This window comes from Vitis vinifera, chromosome 16 (assembly GCF_030704535.1).
Source record: "Vitis vinifera cultivar Pinot Noir 40024 chromosome 16, ASM3070453v1".
NCBI lineage: Eukaryota > Viridiplantae > Streptophyta > Magnoliopsida > Vitales > Vitaceae > Vitis > Vitis vinifera.
The window spans coordinates 21,729,460-21,754,681 of record NC_081820.1 but is presented as its reverse complement, the minus strand read 5'-3'; the positions used below and the strand labels follow the sequence as shown (position 1 = coordinate 21,754,681).

Genomic DNA, 25,222 nt, shown 5'->3' with positions numbered 1-25,222 from the left:
TGGTTTCTTTTTGTCTTAGAAAAACAAGCACTAAAATATGGATGTTATTGTTTTTAAAAGAATTGATTTTAATGACAAAAATGTATATATCAATGGTCATGATCAATGTAGAAATGAGAAAAAAGTTAGAAGCATTTGTCTAATTAAATGGTGGAGAAACGCGTCTTCGACAACCAAAAAGCTAGACTTGGAAATTGATGTATCTAACAAGGATTGAAGGGTAGAATGTTTCACCAATTCCTTTAATGGTTTCTTTTTGCCATGGAAAAATAAGTACCAATATTTAATTGGATTGTTCTTTTAGAATGAGAATAAAAATAAAAAAATTCATTGTTATGGAAGTTAAATCCTACTCTTGTGAGAATTTTGATTCCTAAATTCTATATCATAATATGATTCACTTGCTTTCCTATCTTATTTACATTCCAATTCCTAGTTACCAAAAGCACACTTTCTTTTACATGATAATAACCCCCTTTGGAGTAGTTTATTAGCTTCACAACCCACTTTTTGAAGAACAAAAATCCTCAAAACTGCTTATATTTTGAATAATATTTAGGGAAGCTTCTTAGACTTAACTTGTTGCCAAATATCACAAAGTTTAATGTCATTAAACACAAAGGTTACATTGATAAACTATTACAACATGCTCATAATACACTAAAATAGAAACAAAACCAAATATCTTTTTACTCTATTTCTGAGATGACTGCCAACTCTTGTTGATGCATGTTTGGACTTGTTCTTGTTGGGCCCATGGAAGTAAATGGGTTTGGAGGCATACTTAAATTGTTTCCTTCTCATTCTAACATCTGAATAATAAATTTCATGGAAGGACGGTTCGTTGGGCACCATTGAATGCACCAAAGTCCCATAATTAATAGTTTCTTTGCTATTTCACCATCATTTTCTTCCTCAATCGGAATGTGCAACTCTTCCCTTTTATCCAGACGATTATAAACCCATTCTGGAAAATATACTTGGCTAGTGTTCTTTACTGTAGTGTCTATATTCTTCCTTCCTCCTACCATTTCAATCAATAACATTCCAAAACTATAAACATCTGACTTGTAGGAAACATTGCCAAAATTCCTAGATATCATTTCCGGTGCAATATAACCCATGGTCCCCCTAATTACACTCATAGAAACTGCACTTTGCTCCTTAGAACACAATTTGGCTAGACCAAAATCAGATATCTTAGGATTAAAATTATGATCTAGCAAAATATTGTGAGGTTTGATGTCGAAATGGAGGATTCTTTGATCACATCCTTGGTGAAGATACTCAATTCCTTTGGCTATGCCTATAGCAATATCTTGAAGCTTTTCCCAACCAAGTGAATGGTTTGAAAATATGAATTTCTCTAGCGACTCATTTGGTAAGAACTCATAGATAAGAGCTCTTCGACACCCATCAGAACAGAAGCCAATCAAGCGAACAACATTGATATGGTGGATTCTACCTATTGTCCCCACTTCATTAATGAATTCTTCACCATTTCCATTAGAATTATTCAAGATCTTCACGGCAACAAAAATTTCATTAGAAAGCTTTCCTTTATAGACAGTTCCATAACCTCCTTCACCTAATTTTTCCTTGAACCCATCTGTAATCCTCTTAATATCATTATAAGAGTATCTTGAGGGCTTGAGGGCTCTGTAATCTTCCAAGAACTTTATAACCTTTATTTTGTGCTGTCTTTTCGATTCATTTGAGCTATAAACTCGGTAGAGTGCAAAGACAAGTGTCACAAGAAAAAGGGAACCAAGGCTTTCACCTGTATATGGAAAAAAAAAAAGGGTCAAGATCGATTTTCTTTTTAGTGATTGAAGGAAAAGCAACCAAGTTACTGAAAATTACCTGTAACAATTAATTTTTTTTTTGTTGCACCTGTAAAAGGAAATGAAATTATTAGTTTGTTAGGCTTATTAGATAAACAAAAATCACTGACATTGTATATGTATACTGCTTCTTGATTTTCAGCCTTGGCTCTAATTTGTGACCCTTATGCCTTTCTAGTTTCATTTTTGAGGTCAATTAATTTTAGTTGTGCCAGGGTCTTTGACAAAGAACTTTCCCTAGGCTTGAAGTACTAAAATTGCCACCAAATCATTAATCCCCATTTTGTCACATGTATAGTTGTCTTGGGTGGACAGTCTTCATCAACTGATCACATTGGTTTAATCTCTTTTGTGGCAGAAAACTATAAAAGCTAAACCCTATATTAATATACATCCAAACCAACAATTTGCAGCAATTACTCATATAGGAGGAAGTTGTTCTTCTTGGTTAAAAGGAAAAATGAATCCAAATTCACACATTGCAGCCATTTTTAATGAGGAACAATAAAATTTTAAGTACATATTTAGAAAAGAATAATGTGACAATGCAGTTTAATAGTGATCATCTGCATTAAAGATAAAAAGCTGAACACACATACATCATTCCATGACTCTGCATCAATTTCCTAACAAATTTGTTTTCACTTTCTTTACAATTATATTGAAGTGTCTTCATATACAAAAGCATGATATCTTGGGGTATTATATCAAATATGATATATTCTATTATACTTATATTTAATTTGTAAAAAGAATAAAAGATAAAATGAAAAACATATTTATGATTGAAATATGCAAAATTTATAAATAAAAATATTATATCATATTATATTATTAAATTTAGAAGATAGATTTTTATATATTATATTAAGTAATACATATATTTGTATTATTTTATGATATATATATATATATATATATATATATTAGTCCTTTCTTTAATTATAATTTTTTTTTTTTAATCACAATTACTTGTGTTATAAAATGAATAATATAGAAAATTGAAAAAAAAATGAAGAAAATTGATAAGAAGCATAAAATACTAATTTAATAGACATGTACATGACATTCCTCAATTTGAGATTATTATACCATGGATAGAGAATTAAGGAATATAAAAAGTGGTGAAATGATATATCCTATTACTTATCCTATATAACCAAATATGGAATATGATATATTATTCAATGTCTTATACTGTGTCATATTATATTTGAACGATCAAACTTAGAGTACGTTTGGTAATATTTTTAAAAGTCACTTCTAGTCTACAAAGTATTTTTGAAAAAAAAATCACGGATTTGCTAAAATTTAAAAAACTAAAAAAAATCATGTTTAATGTTTTCTGTTAAGTTATTATCTTAAAAATACTGTTAGAAAAAACACTACTAAAAGCATTTTGAAGAAAAACATTACCAATATCGCACTTTTAGGAAATATTTGATTTTTTTAAACTTAATTCTAAATAGAAGTTAAGATTAAATAGTATTTAATCGTGTTAAGTATTAAGTTGTTTGTTTTTTTTAATATCTTATTTCTATTAAGTTTTAAATAGTAAAAAACGTCACGTTTACTTTAGTTATTATGATTTAATTTTAGCATTTAGAAGAAGATGTAAAATATTTTAGTTATTTTTATTCGGTCAAAAAATTTTAAAAATAAATAATAAATCAACGAAAAAATAAAAATAAATGATGTAAAGTCTCAAAGCAAGTTATATGTTAAAAAAACAAACACCACATTTAATAAAACTACTTTTGATTTGAGATAGTATATCACCGGTTAATTTCCAGTGGGGCTGCAAGTCTTACCTTCTGCTTCGCAGTGTGGCAACTTGGTCCATGTCAGCCGAGTAGCATTTTTCTGTGAGCTAATAACGTCATAAGGAGCTGCTGCGACGTTGTACATCTTGCTGCAAGATGGTAGGTACGCGATACCGGTGTATCCCAATGAATAAACAGCATAAACTTGGAAGCCAGGCCCTCCAAGGCAAGGGATGAGTGGCACAGAGGATCCATTATAATATTTAGTACTGTTTCTTGAAGGGCATTTGAAGAAGGTGAGGACCTCTGGGTAATCATACAAGAACTGGAAGGGAGAGGAAGCTAAATTGAGATTACGAAACTGCCTTGGGAAGCAATTATCAGGGTCCTGAACAAGGATTTCCTTAGATCTGTAATTTATTTCCTTCACCAAGAGGTTTACTGAGTCTGGCAGCTCTAGAATCGTCTGATTCCTCTCTGTGCAGGAGAGCGCAAACAAAGAGCAGCCACAGTGGTCTGGGTACTGGTGGCCTTTAAGCCGGAATGGGAAATGGATGGGGGGGCCCTGGAGGCTGCAACTCTGTGACACCATGCACTCATCTTGGCTCACTCCAGTCTCTGCAAAACTACTAATTATTACAGTCAAGCAGCAACACAGATAGAGGAATACCATTTTCAAGGAAATGCTCATCTGATAGTCTCCTCTGCAGTACTGCAAGCTACTGATGAGCCCCTCAATGGACATTAGATTTGGAAATTTTGCAAAGGAGTGAGGAACAAGCTCTACTCTTTCTTTTGCATCTTCTTAATACATGGAGCGTTTTATTTATTTATTTTAATCTCTGACATAAAATTATTCAATACTTAGGTACTAGGAGTCAAAGTTTGTGATCTTGCGGATTGGAAAGATTGTATGACTACGGAAAGTAATAAGGAAAGAAGAAAAATAATAAGAATATTTTTTTTAAGAAAATCCAACATAATTAAAATTTGTTAAAAATTTATATATTTTAAAATTATTTAATTTTACATAAAATAAATAAATAAGTTAAATGAGTTTAAAGTAGTTTACTGAAATAATTTATTGATTTAAATTTATTTTTTATTTTTCCTTCTTATTTTATTTCTTGTTATATTTATTTTTTTAGCAAACAAACTCTAAATATAGTGAAACTTATAATGTTAGACTCGTTAAAAAGATAAGTAACTTTATATATACCAAAAGAATTAAAAATATTATGGTGTTTTCAGTAAAAATATTACAATAATGTCTAGGAAGGTGTCAATTAAAAATATTAGGTGGGGTTTTTGGGGCAATGTCCACCGGCAAGACTTTAAGAAATATTAAAAAAATAGCTTGAGTGATTCTTTAATTCAGGATTTTTTTTTCATTGAAAAATGGTTGCTATTGTTTTCATAAGACTTAAGAGTAGGAAGGTGTGAACATAGAAATGTCAAAACAAAACATTGTGTGGTAGTTGATGCATCCAACAAGGATAGAGATAAGGGTAGAAAGGCTTACCTAATTCTTAGGTGGTTGTCATTACTAATTTTCCATGAAAAAAGATGCACCAAAATTTTTTCCACAAAATATGCCAAAGAGGAATAACGTCTATGGTGTATCAATGAGAAGGACCAAACAATGAAAAGTGAGTTTTTGCAAAAGAATTATTAGGAATTAAGGATCTTCCAAGAAGGTGTATGTTTGACCAATTCCTTTCATGGTTTTTTTTTTTGCCATAGAAAAATAGGCACTAGAAAATGGATGTTACTAAAAAAAAAGGTTTGGATGTCCATATTGGTTTAAAACATTTGTCTTAAATGATGGGATAACGTTGTTGTCTTTGATGACCGAAAAAACAACTTACAAGACATAACTCAAGATATTTGGCTTGAGTTTTGGCAATTGTGTATTTTTTATTGAAAAAATAAATTTCAAATCAATCAAACACTTGGTATATGCAATCAACTAATTTTTTAAATACTTAAAACTCGACAAAATTGATTCAATTATTACTAAGTCATGAAACTAGAAATTGATCTAATTAATATTAAAAATTCACATTTATTATGAATGAGTTAGCTAGTTTCTTCTTTACACATAACTTTACGAAGTAAATAAACTCCAAATCTAACAAAGCTTAATGTTTTAGATTTGTTAATGAATTTAATAATTAAAAAAAAAATTGGAATTCAAAAATAAATTCCACTACTACTAGAAATAATATATCAAAGTTGGTACATAATGAGATATGACTTTACTACTGCTCTTATGTATACAACTATGCTTTAAGTAAATATATTCTAAATCAAGTGAGCTTAATGTTTTAAATTATTTAATATATATTCTAGTTCTTAAGATTAATTTGGATTTTAAAATTGAGACACAATTAATTGTAAAGTGAATTAAAACTAGTCTAAAATACTCTATACTAAATATTACATATAATGAAAAACATTACTTAGTTACACATTAAATACAATATTATTAATTATTATTATTTCTAATTATTATCATTTATTTTTAACAATAAAATTCAATTATAATTTTACGAAGATATTGAAATAGGTTAGCATCTATGCTTATGCTGAAAGAAAGAAAGCATAGAGATTCACTCGTAAGAAAGGAGACTACTTGATTAGCTCCAAAGAGTATCCATATCTCTAAACCGCTATCTATAGTTTTATAACATATAGTAAAATAGTATTATTTTTATTAAAAAATTAATTTATGATTTTTTTGAATATTAGTGTTCATAATTTAAAATATAAAAAAAATTCTTGTTTTCCATGAAAAAGTGGGTGATTATTTTTAGAGGAATTTATTGTAAGGGCAGAGCCAAGGTGTCAACATAGAAGCATTGAACTTTGGTAGGTTGATGGATCAAAAAATGATAGAAATAATGGTAGCCATTTAAGTTTAACTTATTTTCCATGAAAAACAGGTATTGAGAAATGTTTTAACACACAATTCTCTAATGTGTTCTTGAATAAAAGTTTATTTAGGAACTTGAAATATTCTCAACCTATTTTCTATGTTTTTGAATATTTTTTAAAAATAACTTAATTTTTTTATGATACTTTATTTTTAATCACCCTCCACATGTGAACAATTATTATTTTTAAATAGTCCTCCAAAAATAAATGAAAATGATTAAAAACAATTAATATATGTTTTCATGAAACATATTTGCCTTATTTGGTAACTATTTTCGAAAATGGTTTTAGAGAAAAGTTTTTGAAAACTATTTTCTAATGTTTTGTAGAATAAAAGTCTGTTTGGGAATCTGAAATGTTTTTAACTTGTTTTTAATATTTTTTATATCTAATCCTTTATTTTTAATCATTCTATGTGTTTATATAATTATTTTCTAAAACAATTCTTAGAAAACAAATGAAAACAACAGAAAATAACTAAAAGTTATTATCCAAAAATACCCTATTTTCTGTTTTTAAGAATAAAAAACATAAAATAGTTTTTAATTGTCAAACATGTTTTTTTTGTTCTAAAGAACAAAAAATTGTTCTTGAAAACAATTATCAAATAGGTCCCTTGTTTTGGTAACAAGTTTTCAAAGAATTGTTTCATTTCCAAAAGTTACCAAAAATGGTTTGGATTGTTGAAAATAAGGCCTTGTTGAGTAACCATTTTTGGAAGCAATTCTAAAAAATAAATTTTGAGAACAATTAGAAAACAATCCTTGTAAATTATTCTTTAATGTTTTGTAGAATAAATGTCAATTTGGAACTTATTTATAAATATGTTTTAAAAATAACTTTTATATATAGTGCTTTATTTTTAATCATTCTTCATATTTGTATAATTACTTTTTAAAATATCCCTAAAAAAACAAGTGAAAACAATTAAAAAATATTCTTTGAAAATTCCTTGTTTTCTATTTTTAAGGGTAAAAAATTGTTTTTTGTTTTTAAAGATAAAAAATTGTTTTATGTTTTTTGATTTCAAAAGTATTTTTTTATATTTTTTTATAGAGAAAAAAAAATCCCTTGTGAAAATAGTTACTAAAAAAGCCCTAATTTTCTTTTTTTCTTTTTTTCAAAGAATAAAAAATTATTTTTACAAACCAAATTTGAAATAGGCTAAATTTTCTAGAAAATTTATAGGAAGCAATAATGTTTAGGAAGTTGTCAAATTAAAAACTTTAGGCATTTTGGGGCAATTTCCACTAACAAGCCTTTAAGATATATTAAAAAAAATAGCTTGAATGATTCTTTAATTGATGATTTAAAATAAAGGCAAAAATGGTTTTTATCAATGTTTTCAAAACATTATCTTTCATTGAATAAAAAAAGTTTTCAGTTCATGCTCGTATCCTCATAAATATATAATTTTATATTTTATTAAAATTAAAAACAATTAAAAAATCTAATATATGTCTAATAAAATTTAAAATCAATAATATTTATTTTTCATGTTTGATATTCTCAAATTATAAATATAAATATAAAGATATATATTGAAAATGAATAAAAAGTTATAAAATTATATTATTTAATTTCATTTAGATATTAAATGTCAGATTATTTTATAATTTTAAACAATATTAGGTTATTTTACTTTATAATTACCAACAAAACTAGCATATGGTCTAGTGGTTGCACCGTCACTTTTCTAAACCTTTGGTCAATTGGTCAATGGTTTAAGCTTCCACACTGTGACATTTGTGACTTTTTGGCATAAAATGCCATACCACATCGGAAACTTGTGCTAAGTTAGAGTTCAAGTAGGTCAATGGGCCTGGGAGACTTTGTTAAAGCCCATTCAACATTTTGCCCAAATTAGAAAAGGTATGCGTTGAAGCCCAAAAGAGAATGGGCCGAATGAACCGGAACCCGCCAAAGGATTCAATCTGGCTCTACCCTGATTCAAAGGGCTCTCTGCTCTCGACTCAACATGTGAACCGAACTGGACCAAGCTCCAGTCAGCGGTTTAACCGGTCGGTTCTTAAGAGTATGAAGGTATCAACATAGACACCATGTAGAAAAGCTTGACTAATTCATTTGGCGGATTTTATTTTTCGTGGAAAAACAGGCACCAAAAAATTTTCCACAAAATTCATGGGCTAGGGATTATATCAAGAAAAATGATAATTAGAAAAACTAAACAATCGTAGAAAAGTTTGACTAATTCCTTAGGTGGTTCTCTATTTTTTCATAGGCACCAAAAAATTTTTCACAAAATTTGTGGACTAGGGATACCGTCAAGAAAAATGCCAATTAGAAAAACTAAACTATTGTAGAAAAGTTTGACCAATTCCTTGGACAGTTTCCTATATTTCATGGAAAAATAGACACCAAAATTTTGTCCACAAAATTTGTGGGCTAGGGATAATGTCAAGAAAATTCTAATTAGAAAATAGTGGTAGAGAAATTTGACTAATTCTTTTGGTGATTTCCCTTTTTCATGAAAAAACAAACACTAAAAGATTTTCCACAACATTTGTGGGCCAGGGATAAAGTAAAACAAAAAAATATCAATTAGAAAAACCAAATAGTGATAACGTCAAGAAAAATGCCAATTGGAAAAACTAAATAATGATAGAAAAGCTTGACTAATTTCTTCAACTATTTGTTATTTTTTATGGAAAAATTGGCACCAAAACATTTTCCACAAAATTTGTAGGCTAGAGATAATGTTCAACAAAATATCAATTAGAAAAACTAAACAAGCTTGACTAAACACTATGGAAATCCATGCCCAATGATTTTTTGTTTTTAATGAGAAGAGGGTGTTACTATTTTCAAAACAATTATTAGGAAGGAGTTTAAATATCGCGGGGTGGTTGATGTATCTAATAAGAATTAAAGAGTAGAAGTGCTTGGTCAATTCCTTTAGTAGTTTCTTTTTGCCATAGAGAAACGGCCACTGAAAAATGGGTGATATTGTTTCCTAAAGAATTAATAAAAATGGCATAAAAGCATCAAATATGTGAGGATTGTTTTTAAGTATTGTTAAAATGGAAACATCACATGAGACACTTGTGCTAAATTAATCTGGGTATAAAATGTAAAATTTGACAATATACCTAGAATGTGTTTTTAAATTATTTAATTTTACAAAAATAAGAGAAAATAAATAAAATAAATTTGAAATAATATATAAAAATCATTTATTAATATTAAATCTAATTTTTAATTTTTTCTTTCTTTTTACTTTTTCTTTACATTTCTTCCCAAATTTTCAAGTAAGTAGTTTCCCACGGTTATAAAAAGAATTAACGGGATGGACTCTTTGGAGGTGTCAACTTTCAATATTCAATGTAGTGGGGTGGTTGATGTTGTCAACAAGGAGTGAAATAATGTTGGTAGTTGATGAGTAATGTCTTATTTAAATTTTCTTTCTCATTTTCTTTTAATAAATTAAGCATAACATAATTTTCTTTCACATTCTCTCTACCAACCACTAGAAAAAATATTTAGATATAATCTTTCTTAATTACATATACTTTTTAGAATTTTCTTTTAATTTCTTTAAAAAAATTATTAGATAAATAAATTCCAAAATAAATAAACACTTGATATACACGATTTATTAATTTCTAAAATAATTTGAAATTCAAAATGTATTCAATTAGTACTAAAGTTCGTTATGAATATGTTTGCTAATTTTTTTCTTTACGCATCACTAATTTTGTGATTTCATTAGGCAACAAATTTCAAATCCAACAAACAATTTTCAAATCCAACAAAATTTATGACATTGGATTCATTAAAAAGTTTAGTAATTTTTAAAATAATTTGAAATTCAAATAATGATGCAATTAATATAAGAAATTATAAACAAAATTAGTCTATAATAACACTTTTATTTCTCCTCTACATATAACTATATTTTTATGAATTTTCTTACTATAAAAATAGACTTCAAATAAAGAAAGATTTAATTTATTGGATTTGTTGATGAGTTTAATAATTTTTAAACTACTAAAAATTAATAAACCAAAACTAATATATAATATGTTGGACTTTACTTTTGTTCTTATGTGCACAACTATGCTTTCTAAATTTTCTTATTAAGTAAATAAATTCTAAACAAGTGAAACTTGTTATTTTAAATTCTTTAATGAATCTTTAATTATTAGGAATTATTTGGATTTTAAAAATTGGCTCAATTAATTGTAAAGTAAAAAAGGTGTCAATGTAGAAACATTCGGTAGTTGATGTCTATAACAAGGATATACATATTCCTTCTATGGTTTCTTATTTTCATTGAAAAACAGGTACCAAAAAATTTTACACAATTTATGGGCCGAGGATAATGTCCAAATATACCAATTAAAAAAACTAAACATTAGGGATCTATGACTAATAATCTTTGTTTTTCATGAGAAGATGGGTGCAATTATATTTAAAAGCATTATTAGGAAGGATAGTCTAGAAAGGTATCCACGTTGAAATTTCAAACATTGTGGGGTCATTGATGTATCTAGTAAGGATTGAATGGTAGAATGTTTGACCAATTCTTTTAATGATTTATTTTTGTCATGAATGTTATTATTTTCAAAAGAATTAATTGGAATGACATAAAATCATATACATTGATGGTGATGGTCAATGTAAAAATGAGAAAAAAGTTTGGACGTCTAAATTGGTTTAGCATTTGTCTTACATGATGGAGAAACACAATGACCGAAATAACTAGTTTGGAAGACATGAGTCTAGCTAGTTGAGTTGGGTTTCGGTAATTGTGTATTTAATTATCACTAGAACATGCAACTTCAAAAACAAAGTAATAGCTCTCTCTCTCTCTCTCTCTCTCTCTCTCTCTAAGTTTATGATGTCGAGGGAAGAAAATCTTGTGGGAGTAGGGCTTCTAACAATCCTCCATGTGTGCTTCCTTTCTGTTTGCGTTGCTGATAAAAATCAGACCTTCAAATCTTCTTGCGGAGATATGAACATCAGTGACCCTTTCTATTTGGAAGATGATTATGCGCCTGACGTCTTTTATCATTACTTGAACTTGATCTGTGAAAATAATCGTACTATGGTAAACCTCGATTACGGCGGAAAATACCATGTTGCAGACATCAACTACAGTAGCTATACCATTCGGGTAGTGGATCCGGGCCTAAAGGAAAAGGGCATGGGAAACTGTTTCTCCTATCCTCTCTATTACTTCCGCATAGATCAGTATCCATATGATGTTCCTACAGATTCTCATCCTGTAGTTTTCATTACATGCCCATGGCTGATCACTGGTGACAAGATTCATAAGTACATTCCTATCATTCCATGCAACACGAATCGCAGCTCCCCTTTCTCGCAACCATACGCGTATGCAATAGTTGGAGATTTGGAGTTCAGAGATATTCCCGATTCATGCATCCTTGATGGGAATATCGTCACTCAGTCAAAGGCAGTTGCGGAGGGAAGACATTTATCAATGTCAGATTTGCAAGAAGAGCTACTCATGGGGTTTGAACTTTCATTTCTGTATTCCATCTGCGCCATAGAATGCGAAGTGAAAGGGCTATCCTGTGATCTGAATTTCACCAGCAATACTTTCAAATGCCACCACTCCAGCGCCGTAGAATGTGGGTATTACGTCTGCTTAAAGCCAAAATTTGAGTAACATTATCATTAAAGCCTCGTAAAGGAGGCTTGGAGTAATGAATTAGATGTTATTCATGCATGATGAAAACTTTGAAGTCAATTTTGAAGTGCCCCATCAGTGACTAATGTGTCTATATGAATAAACAATCATGCAGGGATCTGGAAAATCTTGACAATCTTGATTAACATTCCGATTGTCTTATATGGTAAGGCCTCCGAGTTTTCCTTCTTTTTTTTTTGTCCTTATTTCTCGATAATTTTCTTTTTTGTTTCAGTGATAATAATAGTGATATTTTCACTTATATCTTTCTTATTTTGAATTCGATATCCTCTCTTACTCACAGCATACACATGGTATCCCGAAAATTTTAAAATTTCAGGTGAGGCTTAGTAGCTCTCTCTTCATATTAAATCAATTACTTATGCTTCCTTTTTTTCTTCAAATTATACAGAATTGTTTTGCACTCAATTCTACTTGCAAAAACTCAGATTACTTGATTGATTCAATCATGCAGGACTTGAAGAAGCGCTCAAGTATGGCGACTATGCGTCCATTGGTAAGTTTGAGGGGGAGTTCCGCTATATTTACCAACTTAATTTTGCATAGTCATCATTATTTGTAGTTGTACTACAACTATCCCTCCTCTTGTATAATAAGGATGATTTGAAGATTATAATTATAACTTAATTTAATTCATATTCTTTTCTGAATTTAATTTATGTTATTCTTTTCTTATCAGGATACTGGATATTTCATAAGATTGGTAAGACTTCTCGTTCCCAACTTTTAATTCTTCGTGGAATAATATGTATCTATAATGAAGCCTTTTTATATGAACACCTTTGAATTTTTTTATCCAACTGGGCCCTCATTTATAAAATCAAAAGCTTATAATAATAATAATAATTGTTATTATTATTATTAGTAGTAGTAGCTTAGGGGATTTGGAATGCATATACTCTGGTCTAAATTCAGTTTCTAGTCCACTTGTATACAAAAAAAGTCAAAACTGTGGGATCGGAAATGAGGCCCCCAAATCCAAAGCCCCAATTTTTTCTTTACTACCCTGCATATTACTTCCATAGAGAGCCCCCAAGCAGCACAGTTCAAAACTCAAATCCAATCTCAAAAGGTTTCACAATACCTTTATTTTTAGATTAATGAGCAAGGCAACTGCCTAATGGTTTACTTGGTGGATTTAATATTAATTGAATGCATATGATCATAAACATTTTCTAATATATTTCATATTTTTTGTGTTGCTTTATGCATGTTCAGTCATAATATACAATGGAGTACGAATTGTACTTGGGATGTTCATGTTTGCCTATTTAATCTACAAGTTTCGGCGGAGACACTTATCATTAGATGATAATATTGAAGAATTCCTACAAAATCACAAAAGTCTTCAACTCATAAAGTACTCTTATTATGATATAAAAAAGATGACCAACAGTTTCAAGGATAAATTAGGACAAGGAGGCTTTGGCTCTGTTTATAAGGGAAAGCTCAAGAGTGGTCGAGTTGTTGCAGTAAAAGTACTGGTTATGTCTAAAGCTGATGGGCAAGATTTTATCAATGAAGTGGCTACAATTGGAAGGATCCATCATATTAATGTGGTGAAACTTGTTGGATTTTGCATAGAAGGTTCAAAATGGGCTCTTATATATGACTTCATGCCTAATGGATCTCTTGATAAGTTTATTTTTCCGAAACATGAAAACAATACCCCCTTAAGTTGGGAGAGGTTGTATAAGATTGCACTTGGAGTAGGGCATGGGATTGAATACTTACATCAAGGTTGTGATATGAAAATTCTACATTTTGATATCAAACCACACAATATTCTTCTCGATGAAGACTTCACTCCAAAAGTTTCAGATTTTGGCCTTGCAAAGTTGTATTCAACAGATGAAAGTATTGTTTCTCTCACAAAAGCAAGAGGAACAATGGGATACATTGCTCCAGAATTGTTCTACAAAAACATTGGATGCATATCAAATAAGGCCGATGTTTATAGTTTTGGAATGTTGTTGATGGAAATGGTGGGTAAAAGGAAGAATTTGAATGCATTAGCAGATCACTCAAGTCAAATATACTTCCCATTATGGATATATGATAAATTTGACCAAGGGGAGGACATTGAAATGGGAGATGCCACAGATAATGAAAAAATATCTGTAAAAAAAATGGTGATAGTTGCATTATGGTGTATACAGATGAAGCCCACAGATCGTCCTTCGATGAGCAAAGCATTGAAGATGCTAGAAGGTGAGATTGAACTCTTGCAAATGCCTCCTAAGCCTTCTCTATATTATGATGTATTGAAGGTAGAGGATCAGGTGAGCAATCAAGTAGGAGTACCGGTTTCATCACTTAATGCCATGGATACAATCACCTTAACCGGAAGGTAGTGCCACATTGTATCTACTTGCATGCTTTGTCCCTTGATAATGTTTTCTTGGCTTAGATGTAAGGATCGTTGCTTTTCATGTATCAAATGTATTTGTCCTAAAGCACTGGCTTGGTTCCTAGAAGGTCTCCATACATGAGTAGTCTTCTCCAAGGCCTTTGAAATTCTTAAATAAAGTTTTGTTTCCTTTCAAGCAAGTTTCGTTCATTTTTTAATATTCTGAAGTAAAAATATTTATGGTTGCAGAGTAGTGATTAAAGACTAGTGACAAACCATATTACAATCATCTTGATTCATGGAGCTGAAATTTTATTTCAATATATAGAATTTAACATTTTTTTCAGCAAGTGCTGTATTAGAGCTAAAAATTCGTAGGTAGCAGCTTCGCAAACTGTACTACCAAGTGTAGCAGCTTCGACTACCACTAGGTAGCATGCTTCCTACAAACAAAGGAAAGTTCCATATGGGGGTTGGTTTGGCATATCCCTATTTAATCGTAAGTTAGCACTCTGGTGGCAACAAAATGGAGAGAAAAGGAAAAGAAGACAGTGTCCTTGGCAAAACTTAGGTGGGCTTAATCAAACACAAAAGAAATTGAACTATCCAAAAGTGCTGGTCTAATCTAAATGTGTAGGCCCAAGCGTACAAACACAAAAATAAACTGCCCAAAAGTCTAGGTTCAATCCAAAAATATAGGCCCCACCCAGCTGTACAGACACAAATCTAGGTTTAATCATCCAAATTTCTATAAAATTATAAATGGGTCAATGATTATATGTGGATAACTAAGTTTATTTATCACCAAATTTTTTTATTTATTTTTAAATTTTTTAATGTTTACTTATTTTCAGTTGTTTTTTTTTACTTTTTTGGTTCACATCCTCCCAAAATAAACCTCTACAAATAAATTAATTGCAACATTCATACTACTTTTTATATTTCATGCATATAGAATAATGGTAAAAAAAATATAAATTAAAAAAAAACCCCAGAAAAAACAATAAAAATAGAACAACATGAAAAAGAAATAAAAAATAAATTAATTTACATTAAAAAAAAAAAAACTATTAGAAAAAGATAGAAGAGGGGGAACAAAAAAAACTAAAAAGGTATCTTTAATACACAACTTCTTGATAAAATACTAAAATTATGTCTTCATCACAACTTCATAATACTTTACTAATAATGTAATGAAATCATGTCTTCGAGGCTTTGGGACGGGTTGGGTCCCAAGTAATTATCATTCCCACTCTAATAAAAACATTTAAACAAGGTGAGGCGGGTTCCACCCCGTGTAATTTCTTTTAATTTTCAATTTTTTTTAAACAATTAATTTTAACTTCTTCTTCTTTTTTTATTAAAAATATATATTATAAATAAATAAAATATTATAGTTTTTTTATAACTTGTGTTATTGAAAACTAATTTGTGTTAAAAATTGGAACATAAAAAATTAAATTAAATTACTTTTTAAAATTAGCTATATATAATCGGGGAATAGAGGGAGAAGGTAATGTCTCGAATCTCAAACCTACTCTTAACCTATTTATTTTAATTTCAAATTCATTTCATTAGGAGCAAAGTAGAGCAGGTACCTTAAAAAATTTGTTTCATTATCATCCCTTTTCAATACATTACTTCATAATGATATACTAAAATTATGTCTTGAAAACATGATTTTAAGACAAAGAACTATATGACTCTTTTTTTTTTTTTTAAACTTATCCGATACAAAATGACATAATTTTATCAATAATTAAACTATCAAGTTTTTACAAATGATTCTTTTAATTTATCAAAAATCAAGGCAAACAGCCAGTTTTGAAAAGGAACTTTTTTTCAAGGGGCTTTGAAAAAAAATAAAAACATTTTAAAAATATTTATTAAAATATAATACTTTTGAAACTATTCGCAAATCAATTGCATTATTAAGGAATTGAATTGAATTGAAAGTTATCTTTTGAATAGATAATTTTAATTAAATTTTAAAATTATTTTAAAAAATCATATTTAATTTTTTTTCAAAAATAATTATAGACCCACATTTTTTAAGTGCGTCCCCACTCGAAAGGGCGAGACTCTCTTTTTTTATTTGTGAAAAATTGATTTTTTTTAAAAAAAATTAAAGTTGCCGCTTATTTCAATTTATTTTTAAAAGGAAAAACAAAATGAGAAAAAAAAAACTCTATCAGACTCATTTTTTGGAAAAAGACATATTTGCAAAAACTAAATCTAAATTTGAGGGTTACGATACCTATTTGGTTTCTAGTAAGCGAATTGAAGGAATTATGATAATTAATTAATTAATTATGGCTTGCATATCTACAGTAAGTGAATTGAGATAATTATGGTAAGTAATTAATTAATCATAAATACCAAGATTAAGAAGACAAATCAATGTACAAAAAAATAATCATAAAAGTAAATTATAATAGTATACAAGGTAAATGACAAGATAATTAATCAAATTGATTTATTAATCTAATTAAAAAAAGAATATTTTAAATTAAAAACAATTTCAAATGAATGGTTTCAATTTATTTATTTATAAAAATGTTTCAATTCATTTCCAATAAATGGTTTAATTCAATTTTATTTGTGTTTAATTTTTAAAAAAAGTATCAAAAAAATTTATTACAAAATTTTCAATTTTGCAATAAAAAGATTTTTACTTTTACCAGAAAAAGAATGAAATTTTAAAACTTTATTTGCAAAAGTATTTCAATTTGATTTTATTTACAAGGGAATTAATTTCTTTACAAACTTTATTTACAAAAATATTTTCAACCCAACTTTATCAAGAAAAATGATTTCTACAACTTCAATTTGCAAAAGACTCTCATCCTAATCTCATAAAAAAAAATTATTTAAAATCTCTATTTATAAAAAATACTTTTAATCTCATTCTAATTCTAATGAAGGAAACATAATTTATTTAAAAATCATTTTTTGGGGACAATTTTTATTTATAAAACAATTTTTTTAACAAATTTTATTAAACAAATAAATTTCCAAACAATAGTTGGTAAAAACAATTTTTTGAATTTTATTAAAAATAATTTTCTGGATTTTCCTAAAAACATTTTTTTTAATTTTTATAAAAAAAAAACTTTCTTTTATTAAAAATAATATTTTCTAAACTATTGTTTTTATTAAAACGTAATTGCTAACTATTCCTTTTATTAAAACAAAATTTTTAAGTTATCAACTATTCAATTCTGCATACACTTATATACATAAAAACATTTACATAAACTAATAAAAATTAAATTAAATAGAAATAAGGAAATAAAATATGTACCTAGACAAGCCTACAACAAGCTCAATGCCCAATTTACAACTTTCGTAAACCTCATTTTCTTCTATGAAATTTGGTTCTCCACATGTCACAAATCCGTGCAGTCCATGCAAAACAAAAATGAGCCCAGATGTAAATATCCAAAAATATGCAAAGCCCAAAATAATTATTCAAACTCAAGTTCAAATTTTAAATTGGTCCAATAAATTTTACCAATAAAAATAGATCTAAATTAATTAATATGCCCAACAAAAATATCTCTCATATCAATATCCTTATCCAATAATCGCGCAATTTAGTCAAGCCCGAAATATCATAAAACAAAATAAATTTAATTAAACCTAAATTTAATATCACATATTCCAAACTTGATATGCGAATCCAAATCCAAAATCCAATTATTACTAAATCCAAATAAAACATACATTAACAAACAAGACCCGACTCAAAATACAAGGCTTAAAATATATCCAAACTATCTAAACTTAACCCAAAGCTTAGAAATAATATCCCCAGTAAATGCAAACCCAAAAATAATATAAATTCGCTCAAACAAACAATCTTAATAATCAATAATAAATTACTGTAAAAATTAAATAAAAATAATAATAAAAATAAAATAAAATAAAATAAAAAAATAAACTTACATAAATTTGAAGAAAATGGGGAAATGTGAGATGGGTGGAAGGGGGATTGCCAGCCGGCAGTTACGTCGCCGGGCGGCAGTGGCGTCGACGATGCTACAGGCGGCGGTGAGATTGGATGGTTTTTGGGTGAGGGAAGAAATGGGTGTGGGGAAGAGGAAAAGAAGAAACAAAAGAAAAAAAAAAAAAAGAGGGAAAATGAAGAGGGGAAAGGGGTGTGGTCCTGTGGCAGTCTGAGCTGGGGATGGGGAGAGAGGGTAGGGGAGGAAACTGGAAAGGAAGACAAAAAAAAGTTAAAAAAAAAAATGAGGTGGAGAAAAAGAAAATGAAAAGGAAGGATAGAGGGGTGGGGGTGGGGGTGGAGAGAAAGTTGTAGTGGGAAGAGAGAGGTGAAAAGAAAAAAATAAAATAATAATAATAAAATAATAAAAATAGAAACAACTTAAAAAGGTGTGAGTGGATAAAAAAATTCAGATATAATTGATATTTAAATTTAAGGATAAAATTGAACTCAAAACTAAATATAAAAATAAGTTTTAGACAAATTTTAAGGTTTATAATAATTTTCAATTCATGTTATAAAAAGTGTGATAAATTCAAAAATTGTTTTAAAAATGTCATGCTTTAATAAATAGTTTTAAAAAAAAATTCGGTCAAATTTGTCCTCAAAGCCTTCTATCGGGGCTTATGCCTACATGGAGCATGAGATGACACCCTTCAAACCCATATGCGCTTCATAAAAATTAAAATAAAAAGTGAAAAAACAAAACAAAACAAAAATTGGAAAGCAAAAACAAAAACCCCCGACGGTTTGAAATAAGAGTCTCTTCATCCATTTTTTTTTTTGTTTGAAATAAGAGTCTCTTCATCCATTTTTTTTTTTTTTTCAAATCATGTTATCAAGGATAAGGTAATAAAATTAACAAGCTATTTAAGTCATCCAATAATATGTTACAAGAAAGCCCTATAAGGCTGTTAAAGAAAGTAAAAATAAATAAATAAATAAAAATATTTCCAAATCTTATTATTTGATTTATCCCAAGTCAAAAACTACTTTGAAACTTTGAAAACTCATTAATTTTAAATTATAAAAAAGTTACATATTTAAAAAAAAAAAAAATTCCCAATGTGATCCATAGTATGCATAGTCGGTATGTTAGACTTAATTATTTTCAAACAATAAGTATTGTTTACGAAAAGCTTAGGTTCTGTTTGTGACTATTTTCGAAAATAGTTATTGAGTATATATTTTTTAAAACCTTTTTATAATGTTTTATACGATAAAAGTCTATTTTAAAACTTAAAATATTTTTAATATATTTTTAATATTTTTAAATATATTTTAAAAATAATTTATATATTTGATGTTTTATTTTTAATCATTTTACATGTTTATATTATTATTTTTTGAAATAGTCTTCAAAAAACAACTAAAAATAATTAAAATGTGTTATGTGAAAAATGTTATATTACCTTTAACTTGAATATTTAATTTTTTTTTTTAAATATTGTATCATTTATATCTTTTAATCCCAATTTTAATATTTGATTTCCACTTTCATACTTTTTTAAGTATAATTTTTATGTCAACCTAAAAAGTTTTCATCATACTGAGCTATTGGCACTCTCCACTTGCGATACTTTGAAATACTACAATCGTCAAACCGCATGAGAACTGAAACAATCGAAGAAGACACCACCACGCTATGGGAAAGCAGAAACAGCAGGTGATCTCCCGTTTCTTCGCTCCCAAATCTAAAGCCCCTTCATCATCTTCATCTTCAATACCATCATCACCATCTCCATCTCCATCTCCATCTTCGCTCCCAAACCCACCAACCCCTCCACCGAAAATCTCCACCACTGTCACTTTCTCTCCTTCCAAACGCCTTCCTTCCTCCCACGTGTCCCCCTCCACCAAACCCCCCAAAGCCCCCAAAATCTCTCACCCCATTGACCCCTCTCTCCACCAAAAGTTCGTACAGAAGCTTCTTGAGCCTTCTTCCTCAACACCCACAAAGCTCCCACTTCCAACCACCAAGTACACTCCACTGGAGCAACAAGTCGTGGACCTAAAGCAAAAATACCCAGATGTTCTATTGATGGTAGAAGTTGGGTATAGGTATAGATTCTTTGGTGAGGATGCTGAGATTGCAGCTAGGGTGTTGGGCATTTATGCTCATGTTGATCACAATTTCTTGACTGCTAGCATACCAACTTTTCGATTAAATGTCCATGTGAGGAGGCTTGTCAGTGCAGGGTTTAAGGTAGGTGTTGTTAAGCAGACCGAAACTGCAGCCATTAAGGCGCATGGTTCGAATAAACTGGGACCCTTTTGCCGGGGTTTATCGGCATTGTACACGAAGGCGACGTTGGAGGCAGCAGAGGAGGTGGGAGGTGGGGAAGAGGAATGTGGGTCTTATAATAATTACTTGGTTTGTGTAGTTGAGAAAGGGATTAGTGTAGAAAATAGTAAAGATTGTGGTGTTGGGGGTGGGTTTGATGTGAGAATTGGGATTGTTGCAGTTGAAGTATCAACGGGGGATGTTGTTCATGGGGAGTTCAATGATAATTTTATGAGGGCTGGGCTTGAGGCTGTGATTTTGAGCATGTCTCCTGCTGAATTGCTTCTTGGATACCCGCTCTCTAAACAAACAGAGAAGGTAGATTTTAGTTACAGTGTCATTTGGTGTCTTAGCAGAAGTGGGAGATATTTACTTTTTCATATGCGTTTATTGTGTCGTTCCTTTTGTGTTTTTATCTATATAAGACTTCTATGTAATTCCATTGAACTCCATTATTGGTCATTTCTATTTATAGAAATCAAATTATTATTCCTTCAAGGCTCCCTTCTATATAGCACATTGAACTCCATGATTAATTATTTGTATAAATGGAAATCTACTTTGGTTCTACTTCAAAAGGGTGCAGGACCATCATTGTTTCATCTGGATGTTCTTAAAGGTTTGATCTTTTTTCTTAAAGGCAAATAAATAAAACTATTGGCAAACATTCTTAGTTATTCCTTATAATGAAAAAAAAGGGAAGAGTTCATAATTTTGAAATCCAAACCAGACTTATTCAAATAAATTATGCTAGAACTGCAGTGCGGATTCAATTTAATTGTTATTAAACATAAGTGGTAATGGGGAATCCATTTGCTTTTATTGAAATAATTTCGAAAATGTAATTCTTTCATATACAATGTTCTCTTTAACTGTTTCATCCTTGGAATAGAACTTATCAACTGATATTTAGCGTGTGATATGGAATACTGGCTTTTAAATTTAGTCTGGTTATTAACTTGAAAGATGCTGGTTATTTACAGATGGCTTATTCAACAGCTTTCTGTAGGCATCTTGTTCATAATGTCAAAATAGATGATTTCAATAAGATACAGATAAATATAAGGAAAATTTGAAACTTATATTTGAATCATATTACACAAAAGAGAAAGTTAGAATGGATTTATATGTGTCATTTTCTAATTTCTACGTTCAGTACGGTACAATATCAAGACACTTCTTGCCAGTCTAATTCTCAGTTACACTGATGGGTTCTCTTTTGTCTAAATCTCTCACAAGGAAAACCGGGATCAAGCAAAAATCCTTGTTCAGTCTTGTCAGTTTTATTGATCTAGGCTTTCCTTTACCCTAGAGAATCTATTTCCACATAATTTTTGCGCTCTAACTTGGACACTAGTTCTAATAGAATTTTTTGTGATTCATATCTGTGTTGGGTCTGAACATACATAATAAATAGTTATAATGCCCCTTATCTTGTTTGAGCAAAAGCCTAGAGAATCCCCCTTCTCCATATCTAGTTATGAGTACATATCTATAGAGGGTTTTTTTTTTAGGTCAATGGTTAGGCATTAGAATCGTCAGGTTGTGGTAATTATTGGGTTTATCTTATTGTTGGAGGGTGGGGAATAGGAAATTTGCTTTTCTGAACAGTTTTTGTTTGAGTGATGGGTTTGCTAAGAAATTGTGGTAAGGAAATTATGACTTAATGAGAGTGCAAACAGTAGGACTTTCTTTTGGGGTTTTAAGCTTTTGTCCTGTTACGTTACTTCCTAGAATGCCTCTTGTTCAATCCACTGAGAAGGCAACTTTTACTTGTAGCAGACATTGTCCAACAGCAAGTGAAGGAAAAGTTCTATAGCTTTTGTAATCAAGTTTTAGACATATACTATGTACAAAATTAAGCCATACCTAATTTTGGTCCCTGTCAGTGTCTCCTTATAACATTTCAGCACCACCACCCATAGACCTTGCTCTACTTGAGTGACCATACAACTCGCTTAACCAGTACATCTTCTGGTATAAGACAACCAAAACATCATTACTTGGATTTCAGAGGTGTACTTTAGAAATACCTTTGATCTACCCTTTGCTTTTTCTTATTATTTATTGTATTTGGTGCATTCCATCTTTGCTTTATTATCTGTTTGGAAACCCTCTTCGATAATAATGGTGGTGATGTCCTTTATGCCATTTAGAAACAAAAATATTATTTAAAATCATTTCTTCATGCTCACGTCCTATAAAATGATTGCATCCAATTTTGATATTGGGCTACTTAAATTTGCATTGATGACTATATGATGGTTTATTACTAGTTGCTATTAGCCTATGCTGGACCTGCATCAAATGTTCGTCTGGAGCGTACCTCAAGAGATTGCTTCAGTGATGGTGGAGCACTTGCTGAAGTTATGTCTTTATATGAGAACTTAAGTGAAGATAGTAGAGTTGATCATCAAGTGGACAACACAGAAGTGATGGAACAGGAAAATCATTGCCTGGCAATTGAGGTCTTAGTGTTTGTTGACTTTCTCGTGTCAGGAACGAAACAGTATGAATTGCTGCTTCTTTGGACATATATTTTCATTTTAGCCACCAACCACCTCTTATGTGAAATTTGTGAGTGCTCATTATGGTTCTGGTATAGCCTTGGTTTCATGAATTGCTTAATCATCGGGTGGTCAATGTGGGGGCCTTCCCCGATAACAACTTTCTCTGGTCATTGTTGGTTTGTGATTTTTGTGGACGATTGCAACCGCATGACACTTCTCTACCAAATGAAGACCAAAGCCGAAGTTTTCATGATTTTTCAAGCATTTCATGCCATGGTCTAGACACAATTCTTAGCCAAGATTCAAATCCTTTGTTTGGACAATGGCGGATAATTTATCAATCATGAATTTCAAACTTATTTCCAACATTATGGCCTCATCCATGAGACATCGTGCTCTTAGATACCATAACAAAATGGCGTCATCAAGAGAAAAAATCGACATATCTTAAAAACAGCTCGTGTTTTACTGCTTGGAAAGCTTATGTGCCTAGTCGCCATTGGGGGGATACGGTGACTACTGTTGTGTATTTACTGAACTGTGTGCCTTCCAAGGTCTTAGATTTCAAGACTCCCCTACAGGTTCTTACTACTCATGTTTCTCTACCTACTATGTTGATGCTTCCTCCTCACATTTTTGGGTGTGTTGCCTTTGTCCATCTCCACAAAAATCAACATATTAAACTGGACCCATGTGCAATTAGGTGCTTGTTCTTGGGCTATGGGTTACATAAAAAAGGCTATCAGTGCCACGATCCCCTTGCCAACTGTACCTATATAACCATGGATGTTACATTCCTTGAATCTAAAATATTTTATCCATCATTGGTACCCAATTCTCCTCTTCAAGGAGGGACTCAAGTTGAAGAGCTGAATTGGATGATGGCTTCAAGAGGTGAGATGGCTTCAAGACTTGAGACTGAAAATGGAGAAATTGAATCTCAAATGGATAATGCGTATTCAGTAGGTGTAGAACTTAGAAATGAAGGAAATGAAACACCTAAAAATGGAGAGGCTGAAAATGAAGAACTCGTAAATGATGAACCTAAAACTACGAAACCTCCTCACTTCCAAGTGCCCGAAGACTCTCCTCCTAGGAATATTTCAGAGGTAAGCACTCCCACCACATCTTTACAAACTAATGTTTTGGAGACACCTGTAGGTTATGCTTTGCCTTTCAGACATAACCGTGGCAAACCACCAAATAGATACTCTCCTGACGAGGAAGAAAGAAGGTCCAAGTACCCAATTACAAATTATGTGTCCACTTAAAACCTATCAAAACCTCTCATGACATTTACTTAGACGTTGTCCTACTGCCATATTCCTAGGAGTGTTGAAGAGGCCTTACTCAATCCAAAATGGACAGAAGCTGTATAGGAAGAACTAGAAGCTTTAAAGAAGAACAATACTTGGAAGTTAGTCTCACTGTTAGAAATGGAAGAAAATAGTGGGGTGCAAATGGGTGTTCTCTATAAAATATAAAGCTGATGGATCCGTCGACCGATACAAGGCCAGACTTATGGCGAAAGGATTTACACAAACGTATGATATAGATCATTTGGAAACTTTCTCACTAGTGGCCAAACTAAATACTGTTAGAGTTCTATTGTTTCTTGCAGCAAATTTAGACTAGTCACTACACTAGCTCAATGTAAAGAACGCCTTTCTCCATGGCGACCTTGAAGAGGAAGTATACATGGACATTCCTCCTGGATATGCAACATCTTCTGAGACCAAGATTGTTTGCAAATTGGAACGAGTGTTATGGGTTGAAACAGTCACCTCGGGCGTGGTTTGGCAAATTTAGTTCTACTATGCAAAAGTATGG

At 30.4% G+C, this 25,222-nt stretch overlaps 3 protein-coding genes across 3 annotated transcripts; 2 read left to right on the top strand and 1 right to left on the bottom strand.

Annotated features, from left to right (window-relative positions):
* Positions 1–542: 542 nt before the first annotated feature.
* Positions 543–4,407, bottom strand: LOC132255273 (rust resistance kinase Lr10-like). Its single transcript, XM_059743334.1, has 3 exons — positions 3,656–4,407; positions 1,864–1,893; positions 543–1,780 (listed from the first exon to the last, which is right to left on the bottom strand). Exons 1-3 carry the CDS (start codon positions 4,350–4,352, stop codon positions 801–803), a joined length of 1,707 nt encoding a protein of 568 aa, XP_059599317.1. The 5' UTR covers positions 4,353–4,407; the 3' UTR covers positions 543–800.
* Positions 4,408–11,357: 6,950 nt separating this feature from the next.
* On the top strand, positions 11,358–14,788 carry LOC100262212 (PR5-like receptor kinase). Its single transcript, XM_002267534.5, has 6 exons — positions 11,358–12,162; positions 12,337–12,387; positions 12,526–12,561; positions 12,697–12,738; positions 12,922–12,945; positions 13,461–14,788. The coding sequence occupies exons 1-6, from the start codon at positions 11,403–11,405 to the stop codon at positions 14,594–14,596; spliced, it is 2,049 nt and encodes a 682-aa protein (XP_002267570.2). The 5' UTR covers positions 11,358–11,402; the 3' UTR covers positions 14,597–14,788.
* Positions 14,789–20,153: 5,365 nt separating this feature from the next.
* On the top strand, positions 20,154–23,674 carry LOC104878373 (DNA mismatch repair protein MSH3). The gene is made up of 2 exons (XM_010648626.3): positions 20,154–21,200; positions 23,159–23,674. The coding sequence occupies exons 1-2, from the start codon at positions 20,244–20,246 to the stop codon at positions 23,672–23,674; spliced, it is 1,473 nt and encodes a 490-aa protein (XP_010646928.2). The 5' UTR covers positions 20,154–20,243.
* Positions 23,675–25,222: the final 1,548 nt, after the last annotated feature.